Source organism: Pipra filicauda, unplaced genomic scaffold (assembly GCF_003945595.2).
Source record: "Pipra filicauda isolate LSUMZ 115617 unplaced genomic scaffold, ASM394559v2 scaffold9_size5747161_pilon, whole genome shotgun sequence".
Classification (NCBI taxonomy): domain Eukaryota; kingdom Metazoa; phylum Chordata; class Aves; order Passeriformes; family Pipridae; genus Pipra; species Pipra filicauda.
The window spans coordinates 3,988,880-4,008,621 of NW_024105198.1; the positions used below are offsets into that span (position 1 = coordinate 3,988,880).

At 37.2% G+C, this 19,742-nt stretch overlaps 1 protein-coding gene across 1 annotated transcript in view; it reads right to left on the minus strand.

The window, feature by feature from the left end:
- Positions 1–243: 243 nt before the first annotated feature.
- NAALADL2 (N-acetylated alpha-linked acidic dipeptidase like 2) overlaps positions 244–19,742 on the minus strand; it is a 238,439-nt gene continuing 218,940 nt past the window's right edge. Inside the window, exons 12-13 of the mRNA XM_027724653.2 lie at positions 17,996–18,194; positions 244–1,874 (exon numbers count right to left, since the gene is read on the minus strand). Of these exons, the coding sequence (XP_027580454.2) occupies positions 1,676–1,874; positions 17,996–18,194 (398 nt within the window). The 3' untranslated portion in view covers positions 244–1,675. The remainder of the gene's footprint in view (positions 1,875–17,995; positions 18,195–19,742) is intronic.

A 19,742-nucleotide genomic window follows, 5' to 3' on the forward strand; every position in this document is an offset into this window, starting at 1 on the left:
CAGCTCTGCCTCTGGTAAGACCTGGGGTGTTTCGCCCATTATAAGATAATAACTTGCAAAGAAATGCACAGATATACGTACCCAGTCGTGGGTCATTGCTTATAGAGGCCTGTTTGCCAATGACTTTGGAAAGAGAAATCCAGATCTGTAAACAACTCTTATTACTTGCTACGTGAACTTTCAAAAGTCTTTCATCAAGTTGTGCACTTTGAATTTTTCCAGAAGGCAATTTTTAGACATTAATACAGACACTTTTTCCATTTTTATTGCAACCTGAAATGTTCCTTTAATAATTTCCATGGCAAAATGGGTAACAATACATTTAACATTTCCATTAAATAAATTATATTTCAATTCTAAGTATCTATATAAAATTAATTTTTTAAGCTCTAACCCCAGAATCATCTGAGATTGTAAAACTCTAAACCCAATAGGGCTTAACAATTTCCATTGTTTACATTATTAAGACCTGCAGTTCTCAAATGTCTATATCCCCTCAGACGACACTGAACATCCTGATCCTTTCATTCACAGATTACTTTGGCCAAAAAGTAATGGTATCATTAGAGCCTTTGTACAGGGTTCCCCCAGTGCAAAGCAGCTCTGAGTTTTAGCCCTGCAACATGCTTCACCAGCTTGTGCCTCCAGAGTGGAATTCTTGGTTCTACAGCAGGTTCTACAGCATTTATGTTTTGCTTATGCTTTTTGACAACAATCCAGGTGCTATATGGCAGGCCTGGAATAGTGGGGTGGTGTGTCCGAGTGATGGAATCCCAAAATTGTTTCCAGGACTTGGAGGTCTTGTTTTCATTTAAAGCTCTCTGAAAATTTAGAGAGACCTTGAAGTGGGCTGTTTTGGTAATGTATAAGCTTATAAGGCCTGTACCCTTATAAGACTAGGTAGTTCTTTTATTTAAAATAAAGACTGAAAGTATTCTTGTGCAAGTGTAACTGTTAATTCAAACTTTTCAAATCATTTGAAACCATCGCAAAAATTTTCTCTCCAAGAAACATTAGAGAAAACAACTCTTTATTTTCATACAGAAATGGAATAATCAAAGTTTATCTGTATTCTCAGAATTGAGGTATTTATTGTTCCACAGGAGTAAAGATGTTGGATTACACCGGTAAAGGTGTTTTGTGCATTTTTACTCTGGTGCTGGACAACTGAGGAAACGCCACATCCTTCAACTACTTACTACGAACGGAGTAAGGAAGAAGATGAGCTTGCTGAAGAAGTTAAGAAACACAAGAGTATACTTAAGTCAGATTTTTCTGACAGAGTAGGGAAGGAAAGCTCACCCAGGTATACACCTGGGGTGTCTCAGAACCAGGTCTTCAGCGCGTTGCAGGATGTGCTTGGTACTTCGCAAGATTGAGATCTGAGTCATAAAAACATATTTTACATATAAAAATACAGCAGATGTCCTTCCAAAAAATCCTATCTTAAGTGTTATTCCCTCTCATGTTTTGTACATTCAGGAATAGACATTTGAGATATACTGTGAACAGTGCAAAAGACTGTTTTATATTTATAAAACCATGCTCTGCGGTACCTTTAAGCGACAACTGAAGGAAAAGCTGAGAAATGTGTCATCCTCAGAGCAATTCTGGTCCAAGTCGAACTTTTGTTTAGCAAGTTGTAAACAAATGTCTTAGAATGTAGAGAATCCTCTCATTTCTTTCCAGCTAAGGTAGTCTCAAACACATCAAGTCCTGCTTTGAAGTAAACCTGAGCTGAATTGATGCTGTTCAGCACCTCTGACAAAGCTGCTTGAATGGTCTCATTTGACTGATGCAGTTTGCAGTGCTCCAGTGCCTCCAGCAGTACTGAAAACTGGCTGGTCCTTTCATCCAGTCTGTAAAGAATATTTCTAGAAGAGAAGAGTGGAGAGAACGGTAAACTTTTTACTCAAAACAGTTCATCAGAAGCCATCAAGAAATCCCGCAAGTATCAACCACACTATATGGATGATACATATTATGCACAGTAAACCTGACCCATGGCAAAGTGAAAGAGAACTGCATATTTATTATACCTTGTTCACTGAACTACGTGTACATACATTGAAACAGTCACTAAATCCATCAAAGAAATCTCACATTCTTCTTTGACCTTTCAAGATTTTATTCAAAAGCATGAGCTTACACCTATCACATCCCTCATGAAGGATTTTGCGTCTCAGCTGGATTCCATTTATTCCCCTCTAAAAAAAAATGTTTGATTATTGCTGTGAACCCTCAGCACAGGTTTGGGCTTGTTGTTGTTTTTCCTGTCTGCTCCTGTTATTTATTTCCCACTTCAGAGGTGAAATTCCAGCTACACTGAAGTCAATGGTGAAACTCTCATTGCCTTCAGCAGAGCCTTTATTTCATCAATAATCCTTTGTGGCATCAGAACAAGAGCAACCCATCTTTAATGTCACACACTCGAGGAAGGAAATAAACAGCAGACACAGCTATACCCTTGTGAAACAAAATCTGTGTTTTCCTAGAATATCTGAAAAACTTTTTAATGGTTTATAGAAAAACACATGCAAGAGTGTTGTCTGATCCCTTGGAAATGTTATCTGTATGAGGTGTGGAAGGCTCAGAATTCAAAGCTAGTCAGTGATTTTAATGAGACTCTTTGAAGCAGGCTATAAATGTTATCCAAAACCAGGTGTAATCATTATTTTAATTAGAAGAGCACGTAAATATCATAAATCTCCACCCAGGAGCTCCTTTGACTGTAAACAGAAATGAGTGAAATTTGAAACAGGAAAGCTACAGTGATTTGGTGCAGGACCTTATCCTTAAATACAAGGCAGGTGTTCAAGGTAGGGGAGAAGTTGATTCATGGCATGAAAACAGCAAGAAACAAGAAAACTTACATACTTTGTTAGTAACCTAATTGCGTGACAGAACAGGCCAAATGGCAACTCCAAATTAGTAATAAAACTGCCAAGTACCTACAAGACAGATGACCACAAAAGGGCAGCTTATTATTATAGGAATCACCTAACTGCCAGTCTGCCAGGGGGAAAGGTAACAAAGTAACCCTATAAATGACAGCACAGAACACCTACTATCTTCTGCCATGCTTTTCAGTTAAAAAAAAAATGTTTTGAATGAGAGGCAGTGTTTTTCAAAGATAGGAAATAACTCCTATCCTCATAAGACAATTTTACATCTCACATAAGACAATGCTGGGAAAACATAGGAAACCCAGCAATGTGCAATAGGGAAGGTGAGCTTTTCATCCCCTGGTAGCAATACATCCATTTCAAGGGTTCTGCAATGCAATACATTGCAGCTTTAAACAGAGGAGGAAAAGGGGTTGAATCCAAAGCTGCAGCAGCAGGACAGCTTACACAGTTTAAACAACAGGTCATCACTGACCTACATCATTCAGACTGAAACAGGTTAGAAGCACTTCCAGAAACAGCTCAGCAGGGACAGGAATTTCCATCAGGAGGACTGTTAACAGGCAGATGTGGCAATAACTTCCTCAGCTTGCACTGCTGTTCCTCAGCTCTGAGCTGATGCTGGTGTTCCTCACACTATGATGCATCTTACACTCAAAGGTGACTCAAGTTATGTCGTGGACTGTCCCAAAGCAGTCCCTGTGATATAGTAAATGAAAACTCTGTATGTTGAGAACCAGATAAATTCCTGGTTGGTTGGCTTTTAAGGATAGGCTGTGCTATGGAAAATACTGTATTTTTCAAAGCAGGGATTGATTTTGCTCCCTCTGAAATCAGTTCAGGGACTCCTGCTGAGATCAGTGCAAGCAGAACCAGGCTTTTGAAGAACTCTCCTCTATAGTTCCTGTAGTTCACAGGGAGAAAGAAGCCTGTTCACAACCTCTCAAACGCCTTGAAGAGCAAGGTCAGTGCTAGAAATAATCACATTACTTTCTACTCTTAGGAGAGATCTGGTTGCTGGTGGCTGGGAGAGTTTGACTAAGCTGGAATTCTACTCCAAATGCCTATAATTCTGGCTCCCTGATCTATATTAGGATTTCTCTATTCCTTTATTGGGGTAATGTCAACTAATAAAAACATCAGAAGATGATAACCATCAGCAGAGCAACACTAACTTAGACTGCTAGAAATCAGACTCTAAAAGAGTGGATGGCCTGAACACTGGAACTTTTGGGGACTGCTGAGACATTTGTGGTGAATAGGAACAGATCTTCTCCTGCCCCATCTTCAAATGTGCTCCAAACAAGGCACACAGGCTAAAAAGATGGTTTGCCTTGACACATAAGGATGTTAATACAGTTTAAATTTACTGCTGTGATTTTGGAATCACAAGTGATTCCACAGTAAAGGCACGGGCAGGTGATCCACTGTAAAAGACAGGTATTCCTAGCCCAGCCCACCTGACTGTGGTGCAAATTAGTGTCTGATGAGAAAAGCTTAGTGGTTTGAAGAATGACAGAGACAAGCAATCTGCTGTAATAGTTTAAATAATATCTTAACTTTTGCTATAGTAATATGACTTCAGCACAGCTGATTGCATGGTATGACAGAACCTACTTTTTGTTTTTATGTATGCAAATAATAGTAAGTAACATTATACGGCACCTGTTTTTTTGAATTTTCTGCTAGGAGTTCTCACTGGGATCTTGTATTTTCCAATTACTTATCTTTGCTTGGCAAGCCATGCCACTCCTTTGTTGCATAAAATGATTTCTCTCTTTATGCATGTTCATGAGAAACGATTTATAAAAGTTTACTTCTTATCTCTGTCCAAGCTTCATCAAATGAAAAAAAAAATTGGTCAGTCCAGTTTATTACTTCCAAACCTTTACAAGTCAGAAAAGTGTTTTCATTAAAGATTACACAGGGACTGAAAAATAAACCCCAGCCATTTCACTGGCACAAGATATCACTATGTGCCCACAACATCCATAATGATAGCAAGAGACTTTAATTTATACTGTGAAATTCAATTACTTAAACATTCCTTAACACAAATTGGTTTTGTAGCCTACACCTCTAAAACAACAATTCCAGTCTCTGGTCTAATTGCTTAAGTATCTACCTTCATCTTTAACTATTTTGATCTTCTAAATATAATTCACACAGTCAGTCTGACACACACAAAACAAAAAGAGACTCCCAAACAGAAAACTGCAATACATTATTGATGAGACTAATGAAATTACAACACACATCATTCATCTTAATGGACTTGTTTCTATGACACATTGCAGTGACCTGAAAAGTGTAACGCTGAAGCAGGAAACCTAAGTAATAACTTCAGGCAGTACCACTGAAAGAGGTAAAATGGCTCCAAACAAAAGAACCAGCCTTAGCAAAGCGAAGCAAAGAAACTGTAACACTGAACTCTAACAGAGCCTCTTCTGTAACTTTTATGAGCCCTTTCAGACCTAGGAACATAAGCATTACTGATCAGAATAATGCCATCAAATGCTGTTCTACATTATCACAAATAAGGAGATAATGCCATTCCCACCAGATCAGAATGACTTTGAAAACTTCTTGAAATGACAGATCACACTAAAAATTTGATTTTAACACGACTTCAAACTATTTTGGAGGTTATAGTAGAACAACTGGACAGTACAGGATAAAACTAGATTATTACATTATTCTTGTCACAAAAAAGGATTTTTTAGCTTATAAGAAAAGTTTGTCTGCAGGTAATGTGCAACTCAAGCTCAATTATTCAGGTACTTACAAGCAGACTCCCATCTAAGAGCCTACATTTGAGGTTTTGAAAAGTAATTATTAAATCATTAGGACACGATGGCAAGTACACTGTCCCACATGAAATGAGTGCAGGTTTTCTCTGTGGAATCACATTAGAATTGTTTGCAGGTAAATGCTATGGGTAGCCTCTGTCTATTCCAGTTAAAACACAATGTGCTATGACTTCAGCATCCTCACAAACTCAATTTTATAAATCCTTGAATTGATTCTTATACTCCCCACAAAGAAAAACCACAGCAGAACAAGGATTCTCTGAATTTCACTTTCTCCTGATACTGTTCAATTTTGAATGCACTTTTCTTACATCTAGGAGTTTGTTTTCATTTATGTTTGTAAAACATAAAATTTTATTACTTTGGTAAATAAATAAATGTATTCTAATAACAATATTTACATTTTGGAACTTCCACTTCCACAGGGTGTTTATTTACTGTAGAACATAAAAATATTATAAATTCTTCTTCCCTGAAAACAGCATGAGTTGATTTATAACCGTTTATTTACACTTATTTGCACCTAAGAAAATTTTATGTTGATGGTACAGAAAGTTTCCCTTCTTCCTCTGGGTTCCTTATCCTTTCCATCTCCAACAGTTCTTCTCCTTTCCTCTCTTCTTATTTTCCAAACTTTTTGACACCCACATGCAGTAATATTATCTTACCTGTTTTATTTCACAGCACTATTGCGGCAGAAGGTTTATAATTATAAAATTAGAGCTGCTGGCCATATAAGAACAGGAGAAAATATACTCCCCGGTAAACTGTCATTACATGTCATTAGGTCTGCAAATGTCACTATCCTTCACTGTCCTAAGTCCCCAAAAACTCAGCACATCATATTTAAGGATCCTTTATTTCTAATATGCTGTTCCTAACTTTTGTTTGCTACACATCCTATCCTTTTTAAAGAACCATCAACTGCCTTCCCTTAGTGTCCTCATCTACAGGCTGCAAACTGTTCTACCAATATATATCCCAGAAAGTGATGTATTAAAATCATGTACACTCAGAGGTCAGTGTCTGCCTGAAAGGTATGTATTTGCATATTATCAGCAGTTGATACGCTAAAGGTAATCTAGATATCAAACCTAAATAAGGTGTAACCAACTGAAAGGCATTTCAAAGGCATTGTTATGTGACAGTGGCAAATCAGATAAATTCATTCCCTGCTAGATAGAAATTTATCTTGCATAAGAGACAGGCATTAGGACACCTTTAATTGAATGACTTATGGCAAACAGAGGTTATGGTAAGTCTGCATGAACAGAATCCTGTTGGGAAATGGGACTACAAGGAGATAATTATTCCAGGTTTGAATACATTTCTGAGAGGTCAGTTTAGAACAGGCCTCATTAAAACAATAAATCCCGATTTTGGCAGCCCTGTGAAGTGTCTTGATGCTTGGCTTGGCTTGACTGCCTGCCAAATAAACAAAGGGAAAAGAAGAAGCCGAACTGGAAGGATAGCGGGTTACAAGATACATTATCTTTTATTTCCCTACAGTTCTCTGGTTACAGTACTTTTTAAAGGTAGGGAGCAGCCCTTATCAACTTGAAGACAGTCTTCAACTAAAGACCTGACTCTATAAACCCCCATCCTACCCTCACCTACACACATTCCCGCCCTTAAAACTGTCTTGGGGATCGTTACAAATTCATCTACCAGATTCCAATTTGCATGTAGGAGCATTCAGAATCCTAAAGAGAAAGATCTATTAAAGAAATCAAGCCAAGTAAAGGTTGCTTGAGGATATTTTTATGACCAAAAATCAACATTCAGAGAAAACATTCACTTCTGTTCTGAAACATGTAAGGAAACAATTCTTTTGATAGTTAAATAATTTCTGTCAACAGAAAAAACTGACATAAAATAAAGCTAACAATGCTAATCTTGATTTTCTGATAATGTTGACAGTGTTCTGCGACAGCTTGGGAAAAAAATGAGTCTATGACTGAATCCATGACAACCTGTGGTGAAATTTTTTCACTTGCATTACATAAACAATAATTTCTTCATTTTTGTGACTTATGATAGAAAACAGTGTCTAGGATAATATACAAAGCTGGAAATTTGATGCCAGTAGCTAATCATAAGAGGCCTGATGTTCTGGAACAGCCTCAAATAAGACTAATGGAGCTAACAAGTCTGACTAGTTTAAAGACTGAGTTGGAGTGAAATCAGGCTGCAATAAAATTCTATTTGCCAGCGCTGAACATCAACATTACCATGCACTCACAGTTTTTCTCATGGTGAAAATCTGCTGAGTTTAGGAGCCTGATTTATTCTTTGCTTTGGAGTAAACAAGATCAGTAAGTAAGAAGAATCCATTCTGCAGCTTCAACAGTACAGAATGACTGCACAGAAATGGAACAAAAGAGAAAAAAATAGGATGCATCTGTTCTTCAGAAGTTGCAAGTCACTATTTATCACTGCTAAAGAGCAGTCCTCTAATTAAGCATTATTTTCCCTAGAGTTTTACAGAAATTAATTAAGCGACTTTATCTAGAAATTCCTGAAGAAGCCACAAAACCCCCATCAGACTCTTTGCCATAGAGCTTTCAAACCCTCTATGGAGCTGATGAATGATGAATACTTCACAAAAATGTAAAAATTCCTTGAAAATCCACGAATACTTCTTGTGATTTCTTAGAACAAGGACTTGCATGTACACTTGAAAGAATGATGATACATTGAACAAAATTGATATAACAGTATTTTAAAATTGTATTTTCCTGGCAGCAACTGGTATGAAATACACTTTGTTAACTTTCAAATAATGTAGCTGTTAGTAACAAACGTAGGCATGTTGTTCTTTGAATGATTTATGCTACACTTGCTTTTGAAGTGAAAGAAACATATGCTTATGTGAATAATTTGGAGAAAACTATTTGTCATTTAAGGATGTCTCAGTCTGAAATACTTGAATTCAAAGCAGATGTGCTACTATTTTGAAGGACTTGAGGGAAGTGAATTAATAATATTATTTCCAAATGGCTCACAGCTGATGTTCTGATGGCTTCATAGGGCTTTTTATTTAGAAATCATGTTTAACATCTGATTCCTAAGGAGGAAAACCATTTTTAAAGGAAGCAGCACTCAGGGTCCAGTGCCCAAAGCAGTAAATAGGCTTGACCTTGATCTTCAGTTCTGATCCTGACTAAGTTTATCATCTTAAGTAACTCTATACCATGTGATGTGAGAGCATTACCATCATAGCTAAAATCAGATGGGTCATTATCATAAGAGTTAACTATGGATAAAAGATTAATTATGCCATAATACATTCTTTAAAGCAATGCCTAAAGTTGTATCTTTATTACCTTTAATGGCATGCATACACACAAAATTAACACTTCTTTTTAATCCCAGCTAAGGTAATTTTCCTGTTAATGATCTCATCACCAAATTTCTAAGCCCTATTGCCTAGGTAATATATTAGTGGAAGAATTTTGTGTATTAACTATTTTCTCAATCAATCTCCTTTATATTTGTAGTATATTGGAGATGTGTTCCTGGCTAATACTGCACACATACATAAGTGGTTCTCATCTGTCATGACCAAAATCAAATATTTCCTGGATCCAAAAAATGTTACCGACCCCACTGTTTATAAGAAAAATATATAAAATACTAAGTTTTTGTCGTATTTAATAAATCCAAAATCTAATACTTTGTATAGCTTTCTGAGATTGCAGTAGATTTTTCTCTGTAACTAAATATTCTTGCCCTATTTAGCACCATAAGCACAGACCCAAGAAAGATCTGCCAGCAAGGGACAGTTGCGTGGAAACTGTATCCTGCTTGCTAGTTGTTGGCATGAGAGCTCTGGACTGAGCTCATGGAACAGCTGGGAGAGGGTTTTTTACAGTTATCAGAACAACGGCTGTGAAATGGGCCATATATTAAAATAAATGTCATTTTACAGAAAAAAAAATCAGTTTTTTTGCAAGGCCAAGACCATGCACGTTCTTGGGAAGCATGAGGAATTGCAGTTCTTGGATAAAGGCTTGTCTTTGAGACAACCAGTGCTGTAATAAATTACAATATATGCACAATAATATTTACTGGGTCACAAACATAATGGGTGTGATGTACAGAGAGAAGTCTTTAAGTATACAAATCAGTCTAATTAAAAGGATGAAAAAAATTAACGAGAAGTATAGAAGAGAAAAATAAATTAAGGTATGTAAACGCAGGTTTGCCCTTCATATCAGGGAAATGAGAAATCTGGTTTCCAGCCATGACATAATCCCTGATTACAGTGGTTTTCTGCTTTTGCAGGTGTAATGAAAAGATTTCCACATTCCCTGTTTAAATAAGCTTTAAATTCTGCCATAATTACATGTCTGCAGATGGCTAATTCAGTAGTATTTATGCAGCAAATGCTCTTTAAATAGTAAAAATTTACAAGACAACAAATACAGTCATTAATTCATGGCTATTACACGTATTGGTGATTCCAAAGGAAAAAAACATTTCAATTGCCACTCATATAGATAGGGTGTTTTGAGTATGAGTTTCATTCACTTTATTGCACCTCCTCAGTATTAGGAAAGGTCATAATTCAGCATGATTATCAGTCATGAGAAAAATAATAACCGTAGCAGGAATTTGTAAGAGCATTATCAACCAGTAATTACTATTGATGTGTGCTGGGATAAATGTGCTGCTCCACACACAGATGAATGTTACAGATCCACTCTCCCAGAGGATGAAATTGTACCTGACTGGTCCAGAGAATGAATAACCACAGCACTGTTCATTCCTCCCACAGGGGCTGGGAGGACCAGGTCAGAACTCTTCCCGAAGTTGTCCAGTCCACAGAGAATGCTCATGCTGCTCAAATTTGTACCGATGGGTCCATCACAAATTAAACAGTTCTTAAACTTTCCTAACTATGCCTGTTCTGGGGAGCTGCACTGATAGGAAAAGGTATCCTGGGCAAAGCCTCTTGTGCTACTCAGAGTTTAACCCCAAGAGTACATTACGATCCACTGAATGTGCAGATTCATGACAGAATCTTCTTCCCAGTCCCTCAAATCCCATTTTGAGTGTCTGCACCATGTGAGTGAGTTCAAAGTGATGTTAATCAGGCCTGGCTTCTGGGAGCTGCTCAAGAGAGGAGGGAGTTCCTCTGTCCTTCCACCCATGTTATACTCTCACATAGCAGTCAGGGCAATGCTTAAAAGGAATATAGTGAATAAAATACTTTCAGTGCACCTTTTATCAAGGGTGTTACTCCAGATTCTGTTAGTGACTTAGATGTATTAATTTGACTCAAATTATGATTTTAAACTGAAATTACGTGTGCCAAACACATTGTTGCATTTTTTTTTTTAAGAAAACGATAGCTAAATAAGTGTTATTGGAATGCAATGTTCGGGATCTGTTCAGGATTCAGATATTTCTTAGCTTGTAGCAACCTAGTTAAATACACATCATTGCTTGTCATGCTACTAACTAATTGGTTTGTCTCTGGGACTAGGATTAGAAATAATAACCTGGTATTTAAGAATTGTACTTAAATTCTTATGAATGCTTTTCTAATCAAGGGTGACCTGCAGAGATGACTCAGTCTACTCAATTTTACACTAGTGGTAAACACTATGCATACCAACTCATGATTGTTCCCACTTTTATAAACCCTGGTCACCAGACACACCACCTCTGTTTACAGAAGCACGTAAACCAAGAACCTAATCCTTCCATTCGATGTCTGCTACCAAACACCGGGAAAAAAATCATCAAATTTCAGATTTACCAAGCTCTGCACCGCATGTTACATCTCCTGATTGTACAGAGCTGCCACTGTTCTCCTATCTCATGAAACTTCTTTTTGCCTTTCCTCATTCTTGGAGAAAATATAACACTATACCTGGAATATTTCTTGTGATTTTCTTGCCATTAGTATGTCATTAAGTGAGCTACAATGCAGCAAGTCTTGCTGAAACTGTGTTGCTTCTTTGCTTAATATTTGAGGTTGTCGTGTCTGACTTACACTTGCATAAACCACAGTCAAACTGCTCAAACATTGGAGAGTTCAAAGGAATAAGGTCGAAGAAAATGGGAGGGCACTTTGGGTGTAAAAAATACATTTGGACAAAGGCATATCAGAGAGAAAGAAGGAAACTGAAGAACTGCAAAACTGAGAAGCACCAGTGAAGGATTAGAAAGGGAAACAAGTAATGCCATTATTCATAACTCAATTTACAAAATGTGAAAAATTATAGAAGAAAAAGAGTTGCAAATTTTGAAAGATGCAAGGTATGGGGGTCAAAAGTCAGATGGGAAATCACTGCTATGCAGTAAGACGAAAATTCATTTACTCTGACTGAATAGCAAAATCTGAGGTACACTATTCTACAATTCTTTCCTTCTACCCCAACATAATTCTAGCATTGTATTTACGAATTGCACATGGCAGATAATATGAGACAGAACATTATCTACTACTGCCAGCGCAACATGAATTATTTCAGTATTTCCCACACTAAGAATCATCAACACTGTACCAAATCACTCTCTGCTCCACATAATACAATGCAGAACAATAAAAATACTCCATGTGTTTGGTTCAGGTCAGTCAAAAATGTCTCAAATGTTACAACAAAGGAGACAGGGATATTTTCTACCTGAAGCCATAAATGAAGAATTCAAAATGAAAAAACAAATTCCAGAGTTTATACAATGAGACAGAATTATTGTCTTCTGCAGAAACTCTGGGCTAGGGGTTTGTTTTATTTTTCAGATGACATTGCACTACATGTTTACCCATGTTACTCTTCAAGATTAGCAGGATATTTGCATCTTTAATGCTTGTCCTCTGTAAATCCAGTGAGCAGCTTGTTTACACATGGAGATTTAATAAGGTCTTTAATTTCCTACTAAATGTATCTGTAGAAACTAGACTCTTAGGGTATGTGTACTTTGAAACCTGAGAATTTGCTGCAGTTTACCAGCAAAGCAGAAATAAACCCAGCAGAATCTACATATGTCAGAAATGTATATAACAAATCTCAATCTGAAAGGAAAACATTTGTTCTGGTGAACAACACACACTTGAGTGGCATGAGATTAGCAGCAAATTACCTTTTTGTATGGCACTAAAAATATCTTTTGATTGTTCTTTCATTTTATTCAGGGTGCATAATCTATCTTTGCTTATTGCCAGTATTTTGCATTAAAACTGATTTGTTATAATTTTTTAGCCCAGTGAAGTGTTAATGTCACACTTGGGTATCCCTGATAAAAAGAAGTAAAAGGAAGAAGTTAAATTAGTACAAATGAGCAATAAAAACTGCTGGAGGTCTTTGTGGAAAACACAGCTTGCTTTCCAAATCCTTACTTTTCACCTACTTATTACTCAATTCACTCAATTACATCTATTAGACAAAGCACAATCACCCTTGCAACAATTCCATAAATAGTGGTGGCAGATGCACAGAGCCTTAATGGACAGGATAAACTTGGCACACTAAGATAAAACTCTTAAAAGGAAGATTTTACATAAGCTGACTTTGATTCTTTTATAAAACTGTTAAAAGAACTGTCAGTGAGGACATAACTGATCCTTAGGCAATGCTCCTTTAGGAGTAAAACCCACCTAACTGGAGCAGAAATGACAACCTGAGCCCTTGTGCACCTATTTTTGGCTTTGATTTTAAAGACCAAGGACACAAACCCTGATTTTAGTGACTCTTTTAGATTTGGAAATTTTGGTGGGAGCATCCCAGGGTATTCTAGGGAATCCTGCATACTTACTGCTATGAAAATTGGACATGAACCTGAAGAAACAGAACACCTTCAGTAAGACAGGACATCTGTCTTACTGAGTGTCCCGTGCCTGATACTTCATGAAGTTTTCTTCATTATCTCATTTCTCTGCAATATTATTATTCATTGAAGTGCTATGTATTTCAACACAGAGACAAGAAGCTCTCCATGTAAGTACCTAAGGAGTGCACACACAGACTTGACAGGTACATTAGGCTGACAGGTTGTCAGAAGCTGTAGGGATCAGCAAATAGAAGAAATACAATAAAATATACAAGGAACAGGGGGAACACTCTTACTCAGTCTAGGTAAACATAAGATTTGAACTCGGCATTTATAAACACCAGGAAGATACATGATGTCTTGCTGTCCATGATATTGCTGGTGTCAGGGTTTTGGTAGGCATTTTTGTAGAGGGAAAAGCATGCAGAAGCATGACAGTAGACATGATCAGTATTTATGGAATCTTTTTTTGTCTCTGTTGAGGCTGACCACCTCATTGAGCAGACAAAATGCTTGAGATATTTTTTTCCCCTGTCTGTGAACAGTGCCTAAACGTTTTATATGCCACTGCTGTGTAATCTGTAGTTATTACTACTAGTAGCAAAATATGATAATCAAAAAATATACAGAAATGTTTCACATTAGTATATATTGCAAGAGGGGAAAGCAAGAAATGGCTAGAGGTAAGAGACTAAATAAATCAATTTCTAGTGATTTTTTCCATTAAAATAATGAAAAATTATAAATCCACAAAATTATCAATATTATGGCTATGTTATGAGAAACAAAGATAGATAAATGAAGAACATCAATAGCTACCCTATTCTGTTACTACACACTTATTTTGGAAATAGAACATCTACCCAGGGCTATCACTGGCAATCAAAGAAGCTGAAGCTCTGCAGGTACAATAAAACTCAGCGATTTTGTCCTAACCCCAAATCAAGTCCCAGGGTAACTTTCCCAGAGCAGGATAATATTTTTCAACCTATTATTTTTCATTCCGCCTAAATTTCTGGATAAGACTAAAATACCCTGATGAAAGCTGTACTTGTATATTTCCAGCTCAGTTGGAAATAGAGTATCATGGGGAAAGTGTGCTATTGTCGAATTTTCAGTCCAATGTCATGAAGTTCAGGTAAGAAGGATAAGCATCGAAACGACTGTGTTTACTGACACTGTATTGAACAACCTGCCAATGTCAATCATGATTCAGTTTAGTCAGACATCCTGATCTAATTATAAAAAAAAGTAATTTGATTAATTTTACTGCTCGTTATAGATGAATAATGCAGAAATTATGCCCATATACTGCCCTATGACATTGACTGGAATGAGACATTTATTTTTTTAAGTACATATATACAGTAAGAGACTATAGCTATGGCAACGTGTGTGCAAACCACACACAAAAAAAAAAGATACAGAAAAGATATATCAGTTCCCTTGTAGCGCAGAAGCACAAGTAACATTGCAACCTATCTCCTGCAATAAAGAAAAAAATCCACCTTTCTTTTTAATTCAAGTCCTAGGACAGAAAACACAGTATATATCCAGAGAGCTGTGAATTAGGACGAACACAAGCCTAAAAATGATGCCTAAAACTTCAGCAAATTTGTCAAGTACTTTGATTGAGGTCGAGAATATGAGTCCAAATGGGTATACAGGAAGCAATCATTTTTTCGTGAAGAATACGTCCTTTACTGTGCACACAAATTCTTCCTTCAGAAGGCTGTAAATTACAGTATTTATGGAATCTTAATGATCTAAACACAGTTGGAGCCTGAAGGTCAAGGCTGCAAACTGCATCCTAAATTTCTGTTTACAGATGAAGCACAGTATTTATTGCTGTACTGCTTGTGCTGCTATAGTTAAAGGGCTGCCAGCATTTCCATTATAAACCACTATTTCAGGGGTTTATAACTTGCCTATCAATCTTCTGACTGGGATGAAACATGGCGTACAAGGTCCTGGCTGTGAGACTCATTTTTTTGTTTGTTTTCTTTACCAAATTACAAAAAGAATAAGCTTAAAGTTATACAAGCAAAAGAAAAAAAAGTATATCAGGTTTTTCAGGTACTTCTGGTGTTCCTGCAATACAATTATAGCTTCAGAACACAAAATATATTCATATAACTCCATCAATTAATAGAAAGACTTTTGATCCCTAAAAAGTGAAAGATAATCCAAATAAAGACATATGTTTAGATGTTTTTTTCCCCCTTTAACTAAGAAACTGTACTGTAGATTTTTGATGGCAAGAAAGGAAATGAGAAACCTAACATTGTCCTTGACTTTTTTATCTGTGTAGATTTTCCATTAAAGGTAACAATTACACACCTTGGCACAGTATAAAGAGTGTATTCTTTTTAAATGAGTATCTAAATGATGATACACAAGGTGTCCTTTACTGTTATATATTCCAGATGATATTTGGTAAAATTATTCAGAGTCAGGTCAAAGTCAATGTTTTCTCCCAAACTTTGAAGCAACCTTATTGTCTACTGTTAAATCTTGTATCAAATGTAATTAAATCAGGAGGGGAACAAATACAAAATTTTCACTTCCACACTGCCAACTGGGAAAGTATTTCTGCTCTGCACCGAAGTACTGGGAAGAGCAGGTGATAAATTTAAGTCACATTATACCTGCATATCTAGCAACTACATTTTGATAAATAACAAACCTAATACTGCAAACAGTGCAAGAATTCAAATATTAGAAGACCTCAAAACCCCTCTTATTGGAATCCTAAGTTTTGGCATAATTTATTTTTACAAGTAAAGAACTGGGCCAGATTCAACTATGTGCCCTTGCAATGCAACACAGACACATTACATTATAGTAAGCAGTTTTATGGCTCTTTTGCAACACCATACCAGTTCAGACAAGACAGACAGCAGTGCTAAAGTTGGAATATGAGACTTTATTTAATGACATTTAGTTTTATTTCTTTATGTTATAAATCCAGTCACAGCAGGAAGGAAGTAAATTAGCCCCTCCCCAAATGTAATTATTATATTTTCTTTATTATAGCTGTAGGGTTTTTTTTTAAATTCACTGACATTGCTGAGTTCTCCACAACTACCTTTCTTATTTGTTCCCTTTGCTTCTATTAAAAGATGACTGCACTTGTTTTATGCCATTTCTAATGCTTGGAAGAATCTCTTCCTCCTGTTGCTGTACTTTTTGCTTTCCTTCCCAAGTCTACTTCTACCATGTGTCTGTTTTATATCTACTTGACACAATCACTTGCACTGAGATTTTTGATAATTTTTCCCATCAACTGAAACAAAGAACTGTTCTGTTACTTCAGTTAGTTCTGGTTGCAAGTGCATTTATATGCCAAAATAACACAGATACCTCATTCACTTTTATGTCCTGACTCTGGTCTGTCTCCTGTATATCTGTGTTGCCTTCCAAGCTCTATTTTTTGAGAATGCAAACCAGTTTTCCCGAAAGTAAAACCTGAATATGGCTTTAGGGACAGTTTTACCTGGGAATGCCCCCTAACGAGCAGCGTGGATGAGCCTTTGGGTATCTTCAGCTGCAGAGTCCTTCAAAATTATCCCAGCAGGCCTGGTGAAGTCAGACAGCCCACACTGCCTCCTGTGTAGCCCAGGGCACTCAGAACATGCCCTTGGGGTCAAGCCATGAAACTCCACACTGATGGGCTGCAGCGCTCAGACAGTTTGTACTGAAGCACATGGACACACATCATGACTGTTCCCGAGGAGCCAGAGCACCAGGCATTGCTCAGGGCATGCTTGGCCAATTCTTGTTTTTCAAACTTTTTTTTAAGCTACTGATCGCTGTAAGTTCATTTTTTTTTTCTTTGTAGAGGAATCGATGGTGAGAGATACAGAACTGACGTCTTTCTTCTTAGACAGTAAAAGATGGAATGACTACGATGTCTTAAAATCAACCTGGGTAGTGCAGCTGAACCTGTATCAGAGATTAACTCCAACTACAGAAAAGCCATTATGAATAGTGACTGACTAAGGCCTCCTCATTCACTGCATGGTACTGCCTTTGACTGGTTGAAATGCATCCAAGAAGGCTGCTATATAATTAAATATGTTAAATAATGCTACAGAGTATCTTGTATAATTCTAGATCTTCAATGAACTGTAAAAAGTTTTAAATAAAATATAGGTGGAGCTTGTCAAGCAGTATTAGACTTCAAAATATTTTCTTCTTCTGGAAGCTTACTGTAGCGTCTAACACACGTATCTGTCATGCTGCCTGGGCTGCCATCACACAGTACATCTTGTTAGCAAAGATGTCATGAGAGAAATGCTACAGTGCTGCATTCTAATGACCCCTTGTATTGTAATGAATTAATGTTTTCTGCAGAGAGGATGTGATAGGAAAAAATAGCTTTAATCTCGGATACTCACTGAGGTTTGGGGTTTTTTTTAAACTATGACAGTTTTGCAAACCAAGCAACATTGAAAACCATTTTAGCTCAAGTAAAGAACGCATGGGACACCCCACCTGTAAAGTCCTGGAGGAGCTCGATGAACCAGGAAGCTTTTCTCCAAGCTTTGTAGCACATCATTGAGCATCCTGACTCTGACAGGAGCTCGCTCCTTGGGGTCGTTGGCCGGGCGCATCTCGTCCGACTGGAACAGCTCGGCCGTGTCCCTCAGACGTGAGGCCACTGCAAGCAACTGAGGAACGCCTACTTCATCACCTAGGAACAGCAAGAGCAAGACAGTTGCCAGTGATCCAGAGAAAACCACTTATTATTCTTGCTTATAAGCCAAAATGAATAGTCCAATTAAAACCTGAGCCTCTTTTCCCTTGAGGGGTTTGTGATGGATCAAGAAAAGCCATAGATTATTCTGTATAACCTCTGATCCTTTTTTCAAAGATCAATTTGGGCTCTGATGTTTTAAGATCTAATAAGCTGTGAGGAATGATTTTGGGGTACAGATTGAAGTCTAGCATCGGAAGAACAGGCCTGCAGGAAGCAACGGTTATAAATCAGGAACTATATCATTTCCTTCCGAGACAGCATTTACTCAATGCCATTTGATGTTACTGCTGTAACAGTTTGAAAGCCTTCCATGAAAGTCATTCCATAATGACTGCTGTATAGAAAATTGTAATATGCAGTTTAATTGAATTTGATTGAATGTTTTAGAATCCTAGAGGTTAACAACAGTTGTAGAGGGGATTGAAATTGTTCCTCTTAATCACTTAAATTATATGCCAATGAGCAAAGTTTAATTGATATCCAAGTGTATATTCCAATCCAGTCAGTATTTTCAAAACTTTTTAAATATGGAGTGTTAACTATTGCTTTGTTAGCAATCCTACACAGTCACCAAAAGAATAAAAGCTCGCAGCCCTTCAGAGCACACCTTGATCTCAATATTTCCCAGGTCATAGTCCAGATAGAGGAATGTGAAATGTGAACTGGAACATTGTGAATGTGTAGTCTATTCCCACCTGCAGTGCAGGTGGAGAGCATGGCCTCCTTTCTCAGTGTGTGCATAGACTGCTTTCATTTTTACAAGCACATGGAGAGAAAAAGCAGAGTCTGAACCTGATATAAAGTCAAAAGTAATATCAGTCACCATAAACATTTCCAGGATGTAGAAATTATCTTAAGGCCAAAATTCACTTTGCCTATTGACAAGAAAACCAACTATCCTTAAATCTTTCAAATGATATTTTCATCAACATAAATCATGCAGCTTTAGAAGCTGAATGTAAAAATGTCAGTGAGTTCATTATCTTAGTGACTGAGATGATTAAGACAAGAAAGTGGTTCAAGACACGAGTTAAATGAATGTTAAACTTCCCTGTCTAATAGATACATGGAGAAATCAAAAACAGTAATTTGAGAACACTGATATGGTTTAAAATCAGTAAGTGCCATGAAGCTGCTTACTCACACCCTCCCGCTTCCCTGATGGAATCGGGAGAATAATTTAAAAACCAGAAAGGTAAAATGCATGGGTTGAGACTAGGGCACTTTAAAAACAACCAACCAAACAAACACAACAATAACAATAATAATACAGCATTGAAAAAGGAGAAAGAGAGAGAGGAATAAAACTCAAGACAGGTAAGTGATGCACAGTACAACTGCTCATCACCTGCTGAGCATGTTCAGCAGGGCCCACAGGAGCAATCAGCCCCCCGGTCAACTCCCTGCAGTTTATAGATTGGGCATGATGTTCTATGGTATGGAATATCTCTTTGGACAGTTTGGGTCAGCTGTCCTGGCCAT